Genomic DNA, 19,514 nt, shown 5'->3' on the forward strand with positions numbered 1-19,514 from the left:
ACAGTAGCTGGTTGTGTGCTACTTTAGTATGTACTTCTTGGTTGCGCACTTGTGTTTGCCCGCTTCACATCCCGGGCGGAAATCGACACCTGATGCAGCCCTGAATGGGAGAGGTTAGCGTCTATCGCATGCGATAACTGCGCCACTGGGCAATGTCGTACGTGCTATGACCATGGCCTCACTCATTGGTATGATCATTCAATATTGTGCTACATGAATTTGGTACGGAACAAGGACTTTGTGCATAGCTGATGACCGCACGTGTGGCTGTAATCGAAGCTATCCCCAGAGAGTAGGAAGCTGTGCGCGTTGATATGGCTATTGTTAATCTGTATCTTCAATCTTCAATCTTAAGTCTCTCGAATTACTGTCACATTCCTTTGGCTACATATGTCTACAATCCAAGCAATGCATTGAGATCAACAACACTAATGCTAACCTGGTTGGTGCTGCTAGGAGGCAATCTTCCACCGCCAATAATAGCCAACTTGCTACCATCATCAAGCACCGCCAGAGCACGAGAGTAAGCATTGGGTTGAGGAACAGCATACTCGACCCAAGCGCTAGCATCACCCAGAGCCCGGTTGACGAAGATGTTCGACTGGCTGCCGCCGCTGAGCACGATGGTACCGTTGACGCCACCGACAGGGGACCAGACAACGTAGGGGGAGCTAACGGGGCGGGTGCCGGAGGTGGAGATAAGCGAGATGCTGGGGGCGGCGAGGATGTTGAGCGGGTCGGCCGTGAGGCGGTAGTGTACGCGGCAGCCATCGGTGCCGCAGACCTCGTAGGCGAAAATGAAGTCGTCGTTGGGCAGCTTAGCGATGACGGGCATGCCAGGGCGTGCCTCGTAGGCGTTGTCATCGTGGACATCGTCGACGATGGCGCTCCAGGTCTTGAGGTCGGTGGTGGTCTGGTGAGACAGCTTCTGGCCGTACTTCGTGTCGCGCTGGTCGGCGTAGTAGATGATGAGCTCGCCGTTGTGGAGCCTGCGTGAGGAGGAAGTGGTTAGCAATTACCCTAAGATGAACGTTTCGTGAAGCTAGACTCAGACTTACAAGAAGTGAGGCTCCCAGACGGGGGTCAGGCCGTTGTTGGGCAGGGCCTCGCCTCCGCTGGCAACACTGCTGAGGAACTCCCAGTTGGCACCGCCATCGGTGCTGACGTAGACATCGATCTTGGTCAAGCTCAGATCCGTCGGGATGCTGTTACCAGCGAGCAAGATAGTGCCGGCGGGATAACCAGCGAACGCCTCCGGAAGCTCGTAGAGGAAGGGCTGGTAGCGCAGACCCCAGCCATTGACGGTGTCCTGAACACGGCCGATCTCAGCCCAGGTGGCTCCGCCGTCTTGAGAGCGGTAGACGGGGAAATAGACGATGGGAGGCTCGGGGGAGTAGTTCTCCCAGGTGGCGATCAGGTCGCCCGAGTCCAGCTGGATGGTGCGAGCGTACAGGACGCGGGGGTCAACCCAGCCAGCGTTTGACGGCGGGGAGAAGATGACATTGTTCGAGATGGTTCCGGTAGCTTGACGGGCCTCGACTGGGGTTGGGACGGGGCTCGCGACAGCCTGGTAGGAGAGCAGACTGGCAATACCAGCAACGGCGGCTCCGAGGAACTTCATGATGTGTTTTTCCGAACACTAATCTCGTGGAAAATTTGAGAGATGACGAGGCCGACGGCGAGAGAGTCAGGTGCCTTGAAGGAGGACGAGAGACGGCATTGCTCGAGCAGCGGGGTATGTTATATACGCCGCCCACATTGAGCTTCGAGTGAGGGGATACGATGTCAACGCCAAGACAATGTCAACCTGATCATCATCAATAGCTTCGCAAGCTCGGAGGAAAGCTTTCCTTGATTTCGTGACTCGTAAACGAGTGATGGTAATCCACCCCCAAGACGGTAGGTTGGCCGTGTTGGGGTTAGCTGACAGCACATGCAGGTCCGACACCGTGATCATTGGCGCGTATGGTGTGTTTTGTTTTCGCAGACAGCAATGTGACCTCATAGAAAGGCCGTCACATCGGTCAAAAGCTCGCCGAGGGCAGTGTTACATTCCCCGCGTCTTAGTTCATTGCCGTTGAGATCTGGGGATTTGTGTGGGGATATCCCAGCCATGTTTATGGGTGATTGCCGAAGCTTAAAGACGCGCGCCAATGAGGTCGACTGTTCTTCGGATCCTGCCGGGGATCAGCAAAATTGAAAAACTTCACAAGTATGGAGTACACGTGCAACTGACAGTTTGGGTTCTTGAACTGCAACTTCCAAGGCCTAAGGTTTCATGAAGGATTTGGTAGAAATTCGTTTAAACGTGTCTCTTTGGGCCCAATTGGCAATCAGACCCGCAAATGGCGTAACCTCACGATGCCGCCCTTGGGATCATGCGATGCCCGTCACACCACAGGAGTAGGTAGGTCCGGACCGGGGTAACGAGACTCTTGAGCCGAGGTATCGGGACAACGCAGTGCAGTTGGTTTTTGGCAGCTTTCCTTCCGTCAGGCACCAAACATCGTCAACACGTCGATCGTCAACATCCCTGTGGAAGTCGCATACCTTCTGAGTACCTTGTTATCGAAGAAAGTTAATTCTTTCTGAGTCACAAGTACAAGAATACAGTTTTAATAAAACAGTGTAGTGCCCACCCAGCACTTGAATTGAGATGCTTTTTCAAGCTTGCCATGAGAGAAAGATGACTGTACTGCTGACTGCCTGCCATCGAGGTCCGCAAGTGGCGCTGTGGCTTCAACCGTGAAGTCGCATACCTTATGTACCTTGAGTGATGTTGGATCTAACTGCGCATTGCAGATCTTTCGGGCTTACCCGGTCGAATAATCGATGTTTCCAGTCTTTGTTGCCCTCAAGCTATTGTCTTGGCTTGATCCGCAACTTTACGAATGCGCTAGGTGAAGATCACTGACATTGAAAGCCTGGGCCATGACTGACTCGACTTTCGAATTCTGTCTGATTAATTAGGACTGTCGATGTCGTTCCCAGCATCTAGAAAAGTCTCGCCTGTATTTTGATGTCAATGGCGCGGAAGTACCAATCCAACGCAAATGTCAACCTTGGAATAGATGCTTTCATGCAGCTAAACTACCTATGAGACAAGTAGGACGCCGAATTCAGCTTATCGTTCACTCATTCGACACAGGTATCATAGAGTCACTCGACAGATACAGTCGCTGTCTCTGTGTACGATATACGTGCAGAGGTTTCTTGATTGTAACATTTATGGGACGTAGTCCACACCGAGTGCTTGGTACCCCTTTCTCACAGGCCAAGCGTGATGGCTCTTCCACTCTTCCAGCACTCCAACCAATGCCGCTCTCTCCCACTGGTCGTTGAAATAGTCCCCGTATAACATGATCCCTATCCCTGCAGTGGTCAAGTTTGGCGGTGCTCTTAGATGATGCATAGCTAGACCACATAGCTCTAATGTCATTTCTCGGACTTGATGTTCGGCCTCTCGATGTGCTCGCCGGTTGGAGACTTGTCCACTGGAAGCCCAAAGTTGTCAGCATAATCCTCAAAAAGCATGAAGGATTCATAGAAGCGTAGTGTAAAGTAGCTATCTATTTTGAGAGGCAGGGAAGCGTCTGCATACTGTAGACTAGGATCTTCGGCTAGGAGAATCATCCTTGCCAAGATAAAATGCTGTAGCGCAGTAACTTCCACATCGGAACCGTACCAGACCAAGGGGAATATTTCGGCTTGAGACCTGTCCGCTGGCCTCTGCATTATGGGTATAAACTGCCGCGTACATTCGACTGCAAGGATGCTCTCTTCAACCCTCAGTCTCTCTGGGCGGTATACGTCAGTCATCGTAATGGAGTAAAGCTCGGCCCCAGACGTTTTGCGGTCTCTCAGAAAAGCACAAGTGAAAGACTCACCCCACTCCCCTTCGATCCTGTCTCCCATCTTCCACTTGGCCACCTCCGACATAAACCATATCAACCGATTAGCAAACGACACTTCACGGCCCTGGTCCGGCCTTGCCGTGATCTGGGGCGATCGCCCCAGCGTGAGCGCAAAGTAAATCTCCTGCCTCACCGCCACCCAGTACACGGCGCTCAAAAGTCCAGACCATCGCGATGATGGAGCGGCCCTCAAAATTGCCTTTGTGATATCGATAAAGTTGACATTGCTATTCGCATTGCCATAACTTGTCCCATTCCCGTCCCCGTTTGCGGTCCCAAAATCTGAACTCGGCGCGCTTTGGGATTCTTCGGGATCCATCTCCTCAAACTGGCGAAGAATGAGCGCTGCGGCGGCCAGATTCTCGCGGTATTCCTCGTCCTGCGTGCTTGAGACCTCGTGCAGTGCGGGTATGCAGCGGAGCATATACTCGAAGGCACTCTGCGGCGTGAGGTCAGGGAGAAGCTGGCGCTGGTAGACGACGACACCGCCACCCCCTGGCTCTGATCGGAATTTGGGATGTCGACATAAATGGCGCGCCGCGACGGCGAATATGGCGTCGCGGAGGGGTTGGCACGAGCGTGCGCGTCTCACAACGACGAGCTGGAAGTGCCTCTCTTCGTCGCAGAGGTCGAACTACACGCGAGAAAAGGTTAACGATTGTACTTTCTTAGGTACCGTTGCAACTGTGTGGCACGTAACCCATTGAGATAGCTCTTCTACGAAGTACCGCAGTAGGCAAGCTTCTTGGATGCCCTCGGGTAGTGGAGCATTTGGTATATTCCCCACGAGATCATGGTCTTGGGTCGTGGTGTGGTAACTTCCGGCGGAAGGAGAAAAGTGGTCGACGCTTTGAGGTACGGCATGAGGACTGTGAATTGATATATCGTCTTCTCTCAATCGCACTCTCCCAGTTGACAAAGCTGTGTTTGACCAGGGAGAGGCCCCTGATGCTCCTGACCCAGCTGGCGAAGCAGGAAAAAAGTGTCCACCATCTTGCGGCGCAGGCTCGGTTCTTCGACGTTTAGTAGGCGTCGGTATTGGTGGTAGAGTGTCTTCGACCCCCCTATCATGGTTCACGAGCACCGGTGCCTCGGAAAGATTTCGACTAGTTTCGTGTAAGATGGCACTCGCAGCAACCCGAGTATCTGGCAATGATGGCTCATGACTGGCAGGAGAGTCGTTGCTGCTGTCCTTCTCCTGAGTCAGCGTAGGAGTGCTGTTCGGGGCTCGACTGTCGAATCGGACTTATACGCCAGTCAGAATGTCGAGATCGATGGCATCGCCCCAGGGTAACTCTCTTCTAGGTAGCTAAGACTTACAAGCTCGAGGCCGACTGTTCACCCAGCGCTGCTCCCGGGAGAAGGCCCCGTCATAGTTGGCAGTAGAACCCTGGCGGAAGGAAGGTCGTCGCTCAGGACGGAAGCACTCGACGTTGCGCTTCTCGCATCTACTACAACGGGGTTGCTGGTCATCGCCTAAAGTATCGAATCATTGTCAGATACCCAGATAGACTTCAGATGAGTTGCCAAAGGTTGCGAACTGTGATCATTTCCGACTAAGAATCACAACCCCAGTCTCAACCCCGGCAACACTGCTTCAGATAATAAAACTCTACGCAACTTACACTTCTCATGTCGCTCTGTTTTACCCCAGATAAGTTGACGTCAGACCAGTGGAACCCTGAACAAGGTCACGAGGGTATGGAGACACGCGCACGCGCGCGCCCGGGCACATACCTTTGCATCTTGCACATGGCTTCGTGGCGCTTGGCATCTCCCGCGGGGATGAGCGCGGGGCACTGCTGACGCAGATTGACCACGGCTACGGATACAGCTTGCTGGCCCTCCAAAATTGATCTGACAAAGTGACACCTGCTTGTTGTCGCCGGCCGGTGGGATGGGGATATTATGTCGTTTTCCTCTTCGAACTCGGAAGGGCAAGTCTCGCCTGGTTTGTGGTCCGTGGTTCAGGAGGTGTGGGGAGTTGAAATCGTCGGCGACGGCCAAGATAGGCGGACAGAGAGTAGGAGGATGGAAAGAAAGAAGCGGAGCATCGGCGACGCTTGCTGGAAGAAGTAATCTCAGACGTGTGGAGAAACTTGGCTTCGCCGATGCATCCGTCTGGTCCCGTGAAACGTGGCCGGCGCAAACAGACAACTCAAGTCCACAAAGATGAACGTGCATTAAGCGCCCTCGGTCTTCGGAGAGCACAAAAGACAAATACCCAAAAACATGCGGTGTAACTCTTCATAGAAAATAGGACCAACCGGTCTTATGTGTTCAAACTACCCCGCACCCTCAAGCCCTCTTCCCCCACAAAGTTGCCGCCAACTCTGGGGAGGCGATCTAAATCTGGGGACGACAGTGATTGATTACCGTATCCGGTAAGAGGCGCCGATGGAGATGCCGAGTTTCGAAGGTGTTGGAGGACTCTACGAGACTCTTGCCCGCCGGCGTTGGGATGGCGTTCGGTGTCTTGGAACGAGTCGTTCAGACGTGTCCATTTGGCTTGATAGGGACTTTCCAGAAGGAACCAAGAAGAGCAGGAGTCGCCGATGATAAAAGAGACCGTATTCACCCACAGCTCCTCGACTTTGAGAGTTGAGCTGTATTGCTGTGGTCTCTCTACCTCTTATCCATACTGTACCTTGACGAATTGCGAGATTTGAAACTCAATTGACTCTCTTGAACCCCAAAAACACATCAATTCTTGAAATATTCGCAATCAAAACAACATGGCCGGAGAAAAGCTCAACGTTGCCGTCGCCGGACTCGGGCGCATGGGTATGTCTCGCCCCTCATTCCACCGAGGGGTAGCTCTCATAGCTACCTCAGCGAAGAAGCAAGCTCTAGTGCTGAGCTCGAGCGACTCCTACATGGGCTGACCACAATTGAATCAAATAGGTTTGCGACACGCCAGACACTTTGCGACCCTGACACCAAAGGCCGACCTCATCGCCGTCAGCTCGCCGGTGCAAGCTGAACTCGATGCCGCCGTCGCAGAGTTTGGCCCTCTGCGAACGTACCTCGACTACGACGAGATGTTGCGCAAGGAATCGACACTGCAAGCTGTGATCGTCGCCAGCGCCACCACGGTACACGCCGAGCAGGCCATTAAGGCCATCGAGAAGGGCCTACACGTTCTGTGCGAGAAGCCTCTTAGCACAAGCGTCGATATCGTACGTTCATACTTAGAATCCACTCCATGCCACCCCTTGAAAGTAGCAGAGTCAGGAGACTAATTGCCATCTGTCACACAGTCGCAATCCGTCGTCACGGCGTACGAAAAGTCCCTCATCAAGAACCCCAGCCAAAAGGTCATCTGCGGATTCTCACGCCGGTTCGATGCATCCTACCGAGACGCCTTCACACGAGTGGCTCGCGGCGACATTGGTGCGCCCTCCGTCTTCCGCTCACAGACCTGCGATAAGCTCGACCCCTCCGGCTTCTTCGTCGACTACGCCGAGTTCAGCGGTGGTATCTTTGTCGATTGCTCTATTCACGACATTGACCTAGCGCTTTGGTTCTTCGGCGAGGATAGCGTCGTCAAGAGCGTGTCTGCTATTGGTATCACAGCTGTGCAAGAGGGTCTGAGAAAGCATAATGATAGGGATAACGCCGTCGCTGTCGTTGAGTTCTACGTAAGTTCTCCCGATAATCTTAGACTTTGCGGTAGATGGAACATAAGCTAATCATATGCGACTACAGGGTGGAAAGATTGCGCAACTCTTCTGCTCCCGCATGATGGCCGCCGGCCAAGAAGACACGACCGAGATCTTTGGCACAAGCGGCAAGGTCGCCGTCAACACACAGCCCCAGCTAAACCTCGTCAACCTCTACGAGCCCACAGGTATCCGTCGCGAGATCCCTCCCGACTACTACGGCCGCTTCCGCGAGGCCTTCATCACCGAAGCAAACGAGTTTACGGCATGCTGTTTGAACAACACCGAGCCGCCCATGAAACTCGCCGGTGCTGTCAACGCCGTCAAGATTGGTTGCGCGCTGCAGGAGAGTTTGATCACTGGGAAGAAGATTGATTTCGATGAGTCAGGCAAGCGCATTGATAGTGCTAAGCTGTAGAGATCGAGATGGAGTAAAATGAGCATAGAATCGTGCGTCTTATGTAGTGGATGGGAACGTAGGCGCGTTGATGTTTGGTGACGACATTAGAGCTACTTTACTTTGATGAATTGACGATGTTTCAAAATCTTGCATGTTCATAGTTGCGTGGGGGGCATGTGTGCTCGAATTAGACACGTTTGATAGTGAAAACAAACGTGGTTCTTCGTCATTATCTCGCCCTTGTCATGATATCGGGTGGGTTCTGGGGTCACGGGGCCAGTGAGTTAATAATTGACTCGGCTTCGATCTATTTCTTTGGTCTTCACGCGCGTTCTAATCGCAGTATCGCAATCCACAATCAAATGCGCCCTGGTTAATGAATGACGTAGTTTCAAATTCCCTTTTCAGTCAGCACATAAATGTCAATTAGCGAGAGCCTGAGCTCTCAGCTGGTTGGCGTTTGGCCGAATGATCCATCTTCAAAGCCCCAGTCGACCCCATCATCGCCCACGTCTACCAATTGTAACTCGAACAGATTGTATACCCATGATTCCACGTTGGAAGGCCTACGAAATCGAAAGCAGCAAGTCGGGAAATTACTTATTCGGGAGCGAGAGGGATCGGAGTAGGGATAGTCCTTGGCACCCTCGTGCCTGAAATTCCCTGATTCGTTGTTGGTGGTGTCTGACACCGCCGCATTGGACAGAAACCCGCGGGATTCTCCAACAGGGCAACTCACTCCTAGCAAAACTCACATTTGGTTGATCTTTGTCGGAAGTTGACCAAGGCGCCTCGTAGAAGCTTCTCATCGCATTCAGAGCCCATAGAAATGCTGGGGGATGAACCCTTCCTTAAGAGGTCCCATTTAGTATGCGTGTTGTCGGAAATCGAATCCCGCGGGTTATGTAGTCCGCAAGGGTGATCACCTACGGAGGTACGTCTTAATAGTCCTTATAGTTACTACTAAGACCTAGACCCATAATTACGACTAATTTCGACTAATCAGAGGCTACGGATTATTTTTAACCTACTTTAGTTACTTTTTACCTTAGTACTACTTATAATAACTACTTTAACTTATATACTATTATTACGATTATTATAAGGCTTATAAGAATATTAAAATTACTAAACTCGCTAAATTACTACTTCTAGAGCCCTTTTTTTTCCCTTAGTATAGATCCTAAGATACTAATAAAAAAGAAGCTAGATCTAAGTATTAAGATAGTAATTTTAGCTCTATAAAGTTATATAATTAAGTAAATTACTAAATAAATATCTTAAGCTTTAAGATTTTTAATCCGTACCGTTTTTAACGTTCTTACTTATATAAAAAAGAACGGATTTAACTTAGCTACTCCTACTTTTTTAATTTAACTTATTTATTATAAAAATACCCCCCGAAGTAGCTACTTAACTAAATAAACTAAAGAGGTTAATAATATTATTATTTATAAAGTTTATTACGATTAATATAGCTATAAAAAGAACTATACTAATATTATTAAAAACTTTATAAAAAACGATAGTATTAATATATTAATAATAATTATTTAGTAAATCCTTTATTACTACGGCTTTTATAAAACTAAACTAATTTATAAGCTAGGCTTAATAAAAAAAATATAATAAGAGCGACTTAAGTAATACTTCGATTATTAGTACTAGACCTTTAATAATTAAAAACGGGTTATATAGTTAAATAAGACCGTAATTACTTTTAATTATTACCGTAGTAGTTATAAACTCTAGTACTACTTAGATAAGGCCTATATTAAATAGTATATATAAGAGAGGTAAAAAGGTTATTCTAAATTTATATTTTAGGACTTTTTTATATATATAAAAAAAAAAAGGCCGTATTATTATTAAATTCCTAAGACTATTATTAAAAAAAAGGTTACTAAAATAGAGATTACTTAGCTTAATACTAAACTCGAGCCCGTTTAATATTAATAATAAGAGCTTAAGTATAATGGATTTAGGATACGGCTAGTAATAAGACGCTAATAACTTAGTAAACGGTATACGGTTCGTATTATAAAAAAACTTTTTAAGAAGTAGAGCCCTTATAAAAGACTCTATAAGCTTTAGTTTTATAATATACTTATATTTATATTATAGCCTTACTAATTAAGTACTTATAGCCTAATTTTTTATAATTCTAAAGCTTTTACTTCTATAGAATAACTAGTATAAGTAATAATAGATTATAAAAACGAACGGAACGTTAATAAAATAATACTTAGCTATTAATAAAGAGCCGTTAGTACTAACGAGCTATAGCTATCTAGAGTTAACTACTTAACCCTATTTTATTTAAGAGAACGAGCTTATTATAAAGCAAGTCCTACTTAAATACTAATATTTATAAAAGAGCTAAATAAAGAAGATAATCGGAGTAGATTACCCTTATAAACTAATTACTTTATTAATACCCCGAGGACCCTATTCGTTATAAACGGGGCGTTTATTAATAACCGATTACTAAATATATAAAATTAAAGTATATATAAAGGCGTAGATAGTATTAGGATAGCTAGTTTAGTAAACCCTATAAGCTTAATAATAACCTATTTTTATAAAACGATAAAAATAATAATTAAAAATTAAAACTAAAAACGGCGTTAATACGAGGAGCTTATTTAATAGCTTATTAAGTAGTTAGCGACGTATCTAAGTTAATAAAAATATAAAAAGCCTCTTTTTTATAACTATAAACCGATTAAAAAAAAGTTTACGAGTACCTAAGTAATAGATTAGATTATTATTATAAAAGTAAGTAATAAGCTTCGTATAAAAAGTACTATAAAATAGTATATCGAATAGGCCCTATTTAAAATATCCCTATTATTATAAACATAATAGCGTAATTATAAAAAGAGCTTTTAAAATCCCCTCTCTTAAGGCGACTTTTTAATATTTATTTATTAATAATACGTAAACCCCGAGACTTAAGAACGAGAATACTATAAAGAGCTAAGGATAAAGAGGCTAAAAAAGGGCTAAACCCCTATTTAGTTCCTCGCTAAGTAATTAGCAATTTATTATAACCTAGGTATAAAAAATATAGAGAATTTAAAAATAGAAGTATACTAGTTCTTTTTTAAACTACTATTTTAGTTATAAAACGATTTAATTTATTATAGGGTTTTAATTAAAAAAGTACGTAATATAGTTTACGAAGCTAATAAACTATAATTATTAAATTAGTAAAAGGGCGGCGACTAGTTATAAAAAGATAGTAAAAAGAGGCTATATCCGTTATTAAAATAACTGCGTTAAATATCCCCTTTTTATAAAAAAAAGAGTAGGGAGAGTTCTAAGGGGCTAGGCTTTAGGGATTTACTAAGAGTAATATTATAAAAGCTGTATAATAAAAATATTCGTACCGAGCTATTATAAAAGCGTCGTAATAATAATATTAAGTACTTTATATATAATAAAATAGGCTATATATTTAGTAAGTACTAAAAAAATAAGTTAGGAAGTAGGGGTAACGATAAGCTAACGTACCCCTAATTAAAGCTAACGTTAGTAACTATCTAACGGGTTATTACTAAGCTAAGAATTATAAAAGTTAACTCGTTAGAAAATAAGTAAGTATAAGTAATATACCCTATATACTTACGCTAAGTATTAAAAGGGTATTAATAAGAATAATTACAAAGGGTAGGGTAATAGTTTTACGAAGTATTACTAAAAAGCTAATAGAAGTTAATATAAATATATACTTTAAGATAGATATTATTAGTACTAGGCTTATAACCTACTTAGGGTTAACCCTAGCTACTACTATAGCTCCCTTATTAAAGGACTTTTAGGGTAAAACCGTAGGCTAGGGGAAAGCTTATTAGTTAATACTCTTCTTTATTAACTACTATAGGTAGCTAAGGAAGATTTAGTAACTATTTGCCGTAGTTAATAAAAATAAAGGAATAGTAGACTTCTTATTATTATAACTATTAATAGGCTAGGAGAGTATTTATATTAATATAGCGACAAATATATAGTTATACGAGCCTATTTTAGTTACTAAACTAGAGGCGATAGCTTGTAATATTATTAAGAATTATAAGAGGGCGTACGTACTATATATTATTATTATAGGAAGTATTATAGAAGTAACGGAGACTAAACTATAAGGGGGTCTATTACTAGAACTTTAATTAGAAGTAGAGACGTTTAATAAGTAGTTAGTAAAGGGACCGTAGCTATATAGCGGGGTAGAATACTTAATTAACCTAGTTCTAAGTACTAAACTACTATATAGTCCTATTTATTTATTAAGTAAGAAATAATTTAATAAGCTTCGTGTATATATTACTAAAAACTTAGCGAATAGTTATATTATACTTTTAGTTAGTAAAGTAGGGGTACTAATCCTTTTTATATTAAAAAAAAACGGTACGCTATACTTTTATATAAACTACTGCGGGCTAAATAAGGTAACTATAAAAAATCGATACTTACTACCGCTTATTAGTAAGCTCTTAGATAAGCTTCGTAAAATAAAATAGATCTTAAAAATAAATATTAGGGATACTTACTACTATATTTAAATTAAAAAAAAAGACTAATAGAAAATAGCGTTCCGGAGCTAATACGGTTATTTTAAATATACTATTATACTTTTTAAATTAATAAACGCACCCGTAACGTTCTAGGCATATATTTACTAAGCGCTCGCCGATTTACTAAATACTTATTATATAGTATATATAAACGATTTAATAATCTACTTAATAATAAAAGAGTAGTATACGGAGGATATTAAAAAGGTCCTCTAATATCTATAGTTATACAGGCTTTTTACTAAACTATCGAAATACTCGTTTTATTAAAAAAGGGTCGAGTTCTTAAGTTATATTATTATACTAAAAAGAATCGAGATTAACTTATTACGAGTACGAACGATCGCTAACTAAAAGGCGCTAGAGTTTATTAAGGATATTTAAGTATTCTTAGGGTTTTATAACTTCTATTAAAAGTTTATTACTAAATACTTAGGTATCGTTATATTAATAATAGCATTACTAAAAATAAAAAAGGGGTAAATAAAGGATTTCTAATAAACTAAAGAAGTAAACGAGGTATTTAATTAGCTAAAGGTCGCTTTTATTTTAGTAACCGTATTTATATACTAAAACTTATAATATATTATATAAGTAAAAACCGACGCTTTGGTTAAAACTATTATAATAATTTTATCGTAATAGGTTAATAAAGAATAGTAACCCGTTACTTATTAATTACGGAAGCTCTTAAATACGGAGTAGCGATAGGCTACGGGCTAATAAAAATTACTTATTATAATAAAAAGGCTAGAGTACTAGGCTTACTATTTCTAGGGCCTTTTATAAAAGTTTATAATTCTAATAAATTACTAAATACTTAAGGGAATAATTAGTATACCGGTATAGGACCTTTAAGGAAGGCTCGCGAAATAAGTATATAAACTATTAATATTTAACTTTAATTTAAAATACTAACTAAGGAAAACGAACTTAGTAAACGGTCTATTTAAGAAGCTAGACTATATAGAGGGGGAAGTATTTTATAAAAACGTCCTCTTTACGCTAGCCTAAAAGCTATATCTTATTAACGAACTACTACCTAACGTTTAGTAAAAGATAATTAGCTTAAAAAGATAAAATAATATTACTAAAATATACGTTTAAGTAGTTAAGGCCTCTTTTTATAATCCTAGCTAAATATTAACTAGCTCTAAGAATAGAGAACCCTCTCCCTTATATTAATAGCGTACTATAGGGCGCACTAATAAAATAGTAATAACTATTACTATAATAACTTAAAATAAAAAAATAAAAGAGTTATTAATAAATACTCGTTAACGGTCTTATAAAAATAAAAAGGAGTCGGATAGAGCTAGGGTTATTATATTAAAATAATATATCTTATATCCTATTATAAAGGAGCTTATAAAGGGTAAAACGGTATTCGCTTCCTATCTCTTACTAAAAATTAAAGAGCTTATTAAAGGATTATAAATTAAAAACGAGTTCTATATATTATAATTAATAAGAGTTCGCGCTACGACTAGCGAGCTAAGAATATATTTACTTAATAAATAGGGTATATTATTTTTTAAAAAAAGACTTATTATTCTTTAAGTAAAGTCTTTTTAAATAAAAATCCTTTACTAATACTATAATAACTATAGGGTAGGTTATATAGGAACTACGAAAACTCTCGAGCTAATTTAGAGGAAGTTCTATTAAGAAGATATTTAATAAGATATTTAAAAATATATTAAGAACTATAAGTATTATTTAGGAGTTATAACCTTAAAATATAAGCTATATAGGTAGCTATAATTACTACTACTACTCTTATATTTATTTTAAGAAATATTTATAGACTTTATTATAGGGCTATTACCGAGCGCTTATAATAATAGTATAGAGTATAATAATATTTTAGTTATTATTTATTACATAATAAAGTTCGCAAAGTTCTTACTTATTATTAAAATACTTAACGTAATATAAATAGTAAATATCCTATACTAAGAGGTTAAATATAAGTTCAGTATACTAAAAAATATTATTATAAATAAAAATAAGCTTTTTATAAGCGTATTTTAAAAAGAGTTTACTAAGGAACGGGTAATATATTACTAACTATCTATTACGTATTACTTATAAATAGATAGCTAAATAGAGCGGACCTATTAAATATTAAAAAAGTATTTAAGGATCTATACTAAGGGCTTACTAAATAAGTAAGTAGCGTAGTTAAAAGAGGCCGAGTTTATATATAATAATAACTAATACTTTATTATAAAAATATCCCCGTATATAATACTATATAGCTACTACTTTAAATACGTTAAATATATACCTAATTATAAGACTATAATCTAAGGGGTTTAGGAAAGGGTCTAGAAAATTAGGGAAATTAGGGCCTAGGCTATATAAGCATAAGCATAAGCCTCTAAGAACTAAGTAGCTCCTTATAATAAAAGATATACCCTAAAGGAGTTTAATTATAGAGAGGTCGTTAGCTTATTAATAAAAAATATACGATTTAAAAATAATAAACTAGTACCGAGATATATTAAAGTAGTAATAGCTAAAAGGGTAAGAAAATAGGCTTATTAAATATATTTACCAGAATAGTATTAGAGAATATATAATATTTTCTTAGTTTCTTAGCTTAAGCTATAAGAAAATTACTAAATAGTTAGTAACTAAATAGTAAATCTTTTAGAGTTAGAGGTTAAGTAAGACGTTTAAGAAGTTAAAGAAATCGTTATAATATAAAGCGAGGGAGAAAACTTACGATATTTTGTTAAATAGGCTAAGTAGCTTACTAAGTATAATATATAAGAGCTTATTAAGTATTTTAAAGGGGTAGTAAAAGTAATTAAAAGATTTGAACGCTATAAGAAAAGGGTATATATAAAATAGGATAATAAACGTTAAGTTCGTAATAAAAAGTCGCTAAAAATAAGTTAATTAATAATACTTTATAAAACCTTTTTTATTTAGCCTAGCGCAATTTTTAAGAAAAAAATATAGTATTATAACCTTTAGTAATACGTCGCTAAGAGATTGCTAAAATCTAGTTATATAAAAGGAATAACTTATATAATATTAGTAATAGTAGCGGTAGCTCTAGTATATATTTCTAAAGCTTAATAATTAGCGATAATAATCCGCTTAGTAAGTAAGAAGCGAGGAGGCTTTATGCGCATACTTAGCTAACTATTTAAAATAAGGCCGTTAACTTTATTAATATTATAACGGGTAAGAGGGAGGTAGTTAAAGTTATATAAAGTATTATATATATTAGTAATAGCGGTTTATAAAGCGTTTACTATTTAGTTATTATTAAAAGTTATAATAAGAGGTATAACGGGAGCTATAATAAGAGGTATAATAAGAGCTATAATAAGAGGTATAACGGGAGCTATAATAAGAGGTATAACGGGAGCTATAATAAGAAGTATAACGGGAATAAGAGGTAAAGTAGGGGGCATAATACTATTATTATTAGTAACAGGTTAGGGAAGGGGGACGTTATCCGAGGTAACGCTCTTATAATCCTAATTAAGCTAAGGGGCCTTAGTAATATTAATATTCGTAAAGAATATATTAATATTAAACTACTTATTACGACCCGCGGCTTTAACTTTAGTATAAATAATAGCCTCGTTAAGCTATTATAAAGCCTTTATTTAAAGTAAGAAGAGCATAATACTAGCCTTATTAAAATCTAAAATAATATAACTAAGGGCTAGGGTACCCTTATTTATATTAAAAAGAGCGTTACGGGTAGGTATTAATAAGTTATTAACGTTAAAGTAGCGGCGCTTATTATAATACTAAGAAAAAGAATTTTTTAAGTTACTACCAAGCTCTTTAAACTTAATATCCTCGCGCTAAGGTTTATTAAACTTAAATCTAAAATCGTCCTACTCGTTATTATTATTAAAAACATAGTTAATAATAAAAGCACGCTTTTTAATAAGAGTCTAAGTTTCGGGACTATAGGAAATAGGGGTAGCGTTATATATAGTAATAATATAAGTAAGTACCTTATTTACTAAGAACTTAGTAATACGTTTATAAAAAGTAAGGAAAGTAAAAAACTCCTAGATATACGTAATAATAACGCCCTTAGGAATCTTTTTATAGTATTAAGCTAGAGCGTCGAGGTTATTTTATAAAGCGGTTATATAGCTATTGTTATAAAAATAAGCTAGCTAGAGGTAACTAAGGCGGGAGATAATTTTAGTTTTATTATTAATATTAAAAATACTAGCTTAAAAAAAAAATCTAAGTTAATAAAAAGAAAATTCGCTAAACGATTACTAATAACTTATTATAATTGAGATTAATAAGTTTAGATATTCGCAATTAGTAACGAGCTCTTAAAAAGTAGCTTATTTAAAATAGACTTTTTTTATTTTATTACCTACCGATAGGTTAGCAATATAGGTAGCGACCTTCTCTTACGTATTAATAATATAGCTAAAGGTATAAAAAACGTAGCCGCGCTTATAGGAGTTAAGGCTACCTTATTCCTTAGTATTATAAAACTTTATAAGGGTATTCTAAGTAAACTAAGCGGCGCTATATAGCTCTTTAAGAACCTAAGAAATATTATTAGCTAATATTTTAGTAATAGATTAGCGAGGACTCGACGATTTATAATAGAATACTTCTTTTTATTAATTTAATAAATAATATACTTAGTAACGTAAGTGCCGGTAATATAAACGAGCTCGTTAATATTATAATATATACTAGCTAAGTAGTATATATAAGGAGTACTATTATAGAGATTATAGAAGCCCTTTTTAGGATTATACTTTATATTAAGTATATTTTAGATATGTAAAATAGTAAATATTTTAGTAAATACTTAGCGATAGTATAGTAAGAGAGTTATAATTAAGAAACGATACGGAATTAGAATATCGTAAAAAAAAAAGTATAGTTATATAAGAAAGAATTTATAAAACGGTTGCTAAATAAAAGGGGGGAAGAAAAAATAAATACGCGACTAGTAATAAGAAAAAAATCTTTTACTATACTTAATAGCCTAGTAATAATAATAACTACGAGGCTAGGCGGGCTCTTATATATTATAATAGTTAGAATACTTTATTACGAATATATACTACTAACTTAGTAACTAGTTAGCGCGCTATTACTAAATAATAATAATAAGGTATCCGTTAGATAAGGAGATAGGAACAATACCTTATTCTTAAGTAAAAAAGGATATTATTAACGCTTTACGGAATTTATTACGAATAACGACGTTAATAGCTTTATTATTAACGTTAAAAAAAGATATTACGTAATAACTTTAGGGACTAAAGTTACGTAAAGGGGGAGTAATTATAATAGATTCGGGATATAGCTAGTAATAAAATGCTAATAACTTAGCGAACGGTATACGGTTCGTATTATAAAAGAACTTTTTAAAAAGTAGAGCCCTTACGAAGGACTTTATAAGCTTTAGTCTTATAATATACCTATACCTATATTATAGCCTCGCTAGTTAAGTACTTATAGCCTAATCTCTTATATTAAGAGTAGTATAGAGCGAATAAGCTTACGGAATTTATTAAGTTATAAGCCCTAATTTAATTAAAATACGAAATTAAGTAAGTTAGTACGGAATAATAAGGGTAGGATTAATTAATATAAATATTATAAAGAGATCTTATTACTTAAATTATTCCCTTAGGTTAAAAAATTATATAGTAATCTAATTATATAAGAGGATAAGGTGCCTACTTATAACTATTACTTTACTTATTATACGTATAGCTTTTTTAAAATTATAAAGCTTTTCTAGCTAGGTAATTTACCTAACCTTAATCTTATTAAACTTTATTAGTTATAAATAAAAAAATAGATTATTAAAAAGGGGGCGCTTAGGTCCTAAGTAAAAATAATACGTCGTTAGTAAGAGTGCTAATACGTATTATTATTAAAGGAAATTTAAAAATAAATAGAAAGGATATTTTATTATATTAAATAGATAATTATACTAGAGGGTAGTAATAAATATAAAGAAGGTCGATAGGCTAGATTATATTATTAAATAGTTACTAATTAACCTTAATTAACGCTTTTTTATTATAAAATCGACGATAATTAATAATAATTATAGTGGCCGAATTCTGCTGCTTATATATACCCTAGCTAGCCCCTTGTCGACTCCCCTGTCTGTGGCAGGGGTTAGTCTTGGTAGCAACTGCAAGGACTATTGAGACGCACCTCCGTACTCCAATGGCCTAAAGCAGAGCGATGAACTCCAAGGATGTAACCCCGGGGGGCAAGAGGCTCCGGTTTCTCTCGACGGGCGCGGGATTATATCCCGACTAACCCCGGCCCTAGCAAAAAAACACATTTGGCAAGATGGAGCCCATGTCGTCATCGCAGGTTGATTAAGAACAACCAAACGCTTCAATCCAGTTTCCTCCAAGTTGACAACAAGTCCACAACATTGGTTGGGTGCTCAGCGGACCATTATTGATCCCCCTTGGCAAAGTCTCATCAACTCAGCGCCCGACTCCCCGACTCCAGCCAACCAAGCACCCCTGTCCGGGCTCCTTTGATGTCTCAGAAAGTCAGAATATAGCACTATACTAAGAATGGACATTAGCGTCGCGGGGCGGCTGAGGGGGGCGGGCAAGGCCTCATCGCCGACGGGTTCCTGAAAAGGAAACCCTTCGGCCAAAAGACCGCTATCATGACGCCCAGCCGCAGCCCGCAGGCAGTCTAAGCCTAGGTCTAACCAATGAGATATTCGCTGTCTTTGATGATGGTCTTGGTCCTGACTCTCAGCCCACTGTTTGCCTTCTTTGCTCACCACTTTCAGACCGAAGCCTCGAGTGCGTGCGAGTCACCCACACCACCCACCGTTACCCTCCTCTCCATGCCCTTCGCCGAAAAAGGCTTCGAAGGTTTGCACAACATGGAGGGAGACTCCACACTTCCCCGTGGGGGAGAGATGCAACCTGAGGGCCGTGTGTTCCACTCTGCCGGTGGA

The 19,514-nt window shown here is 39.3% G+C and overlaps 3 protein-coding genes across 3 annotated transcripts; 1 reads left to right on the plus strand and 2 right to left on the minus strand.

Moving 5' to 3' along the window:
* Positions 1-394: 394 nt before the first annotated feature.
* CABS01_07878 (glycoside hydrolase family 93) lies at positions 395-1,621 on the minus strand (the record flags this gene model as incomplete). The annotated part of the gene is made up of 2 exons (XM_060541240.1): positions 395-989; positions 1,059-1,621. 2 exons carry the CDS (start codon positions 1,619-1,621, stop codon positions 395-397), a joined length of 1,158 nt encoding a protein of 385 aa, XP_060402740.1.
* A 1,814-nt stretch (positions 1,622-3,435) lies between these two features.
* Positions 3,436-5,668, minus strand: CABS01_07879 (uncharacterized protein; the record flags this gene model as incomplete). Its single annotated transcript, XM_060541241.1, has 4 exons — positions 3,436-4,548; positions 4,905-4,978; positions 5,235-5,362; positions 5,652-5,668. 4 exons carry the CDS (start codon positions 5,666-5,668, stop codon positions 3,436-3,438), a joined length of 1,332 nt encoding a protein of 443 aa, XP_060402741.1.
* A 981-nt stretch (positions 5,669-6,649) lies between these two features.
* On the plus strand, positions 6,650-7,994 carry CABS01_07880 (uncharacterized protein; the record flags this gene model as incomplete). The annotated part of the gene is made up of 4 exons (XM_060541242.1): positions 6,650-6,698; positions 6,819-7,093; positions 7,175-7,555; positions 7,623-7,994. The coding sequence occupies 4 exons, from the start codon at positions 6,650-6,652 to the stop codon at positions 7,992-7,994; spliced, it is 1,077 nt and encodes a 358-aa protein (XP_060402742.1).
* Between the last annotated feature and the right edge of the window lie 11,520 nt (positions 7,995-19,514).

This window comes from Colletotrichum abscissum (genome assembly GCF_030869225.1).
Source record: "Colletotrichum abscissum strain IMI 504890 chromosome Unknown Scaffold_17.1, whole genome shotgun sequence".
Classification (NCBI taxonomy): domain Eukaryota; kingdom Fungi; phylum Ascomycota; class Sordariomycetes; order Glomerellales; family Glomerellaceae; genus Colletotrichum; species Colletotrichum abscissum.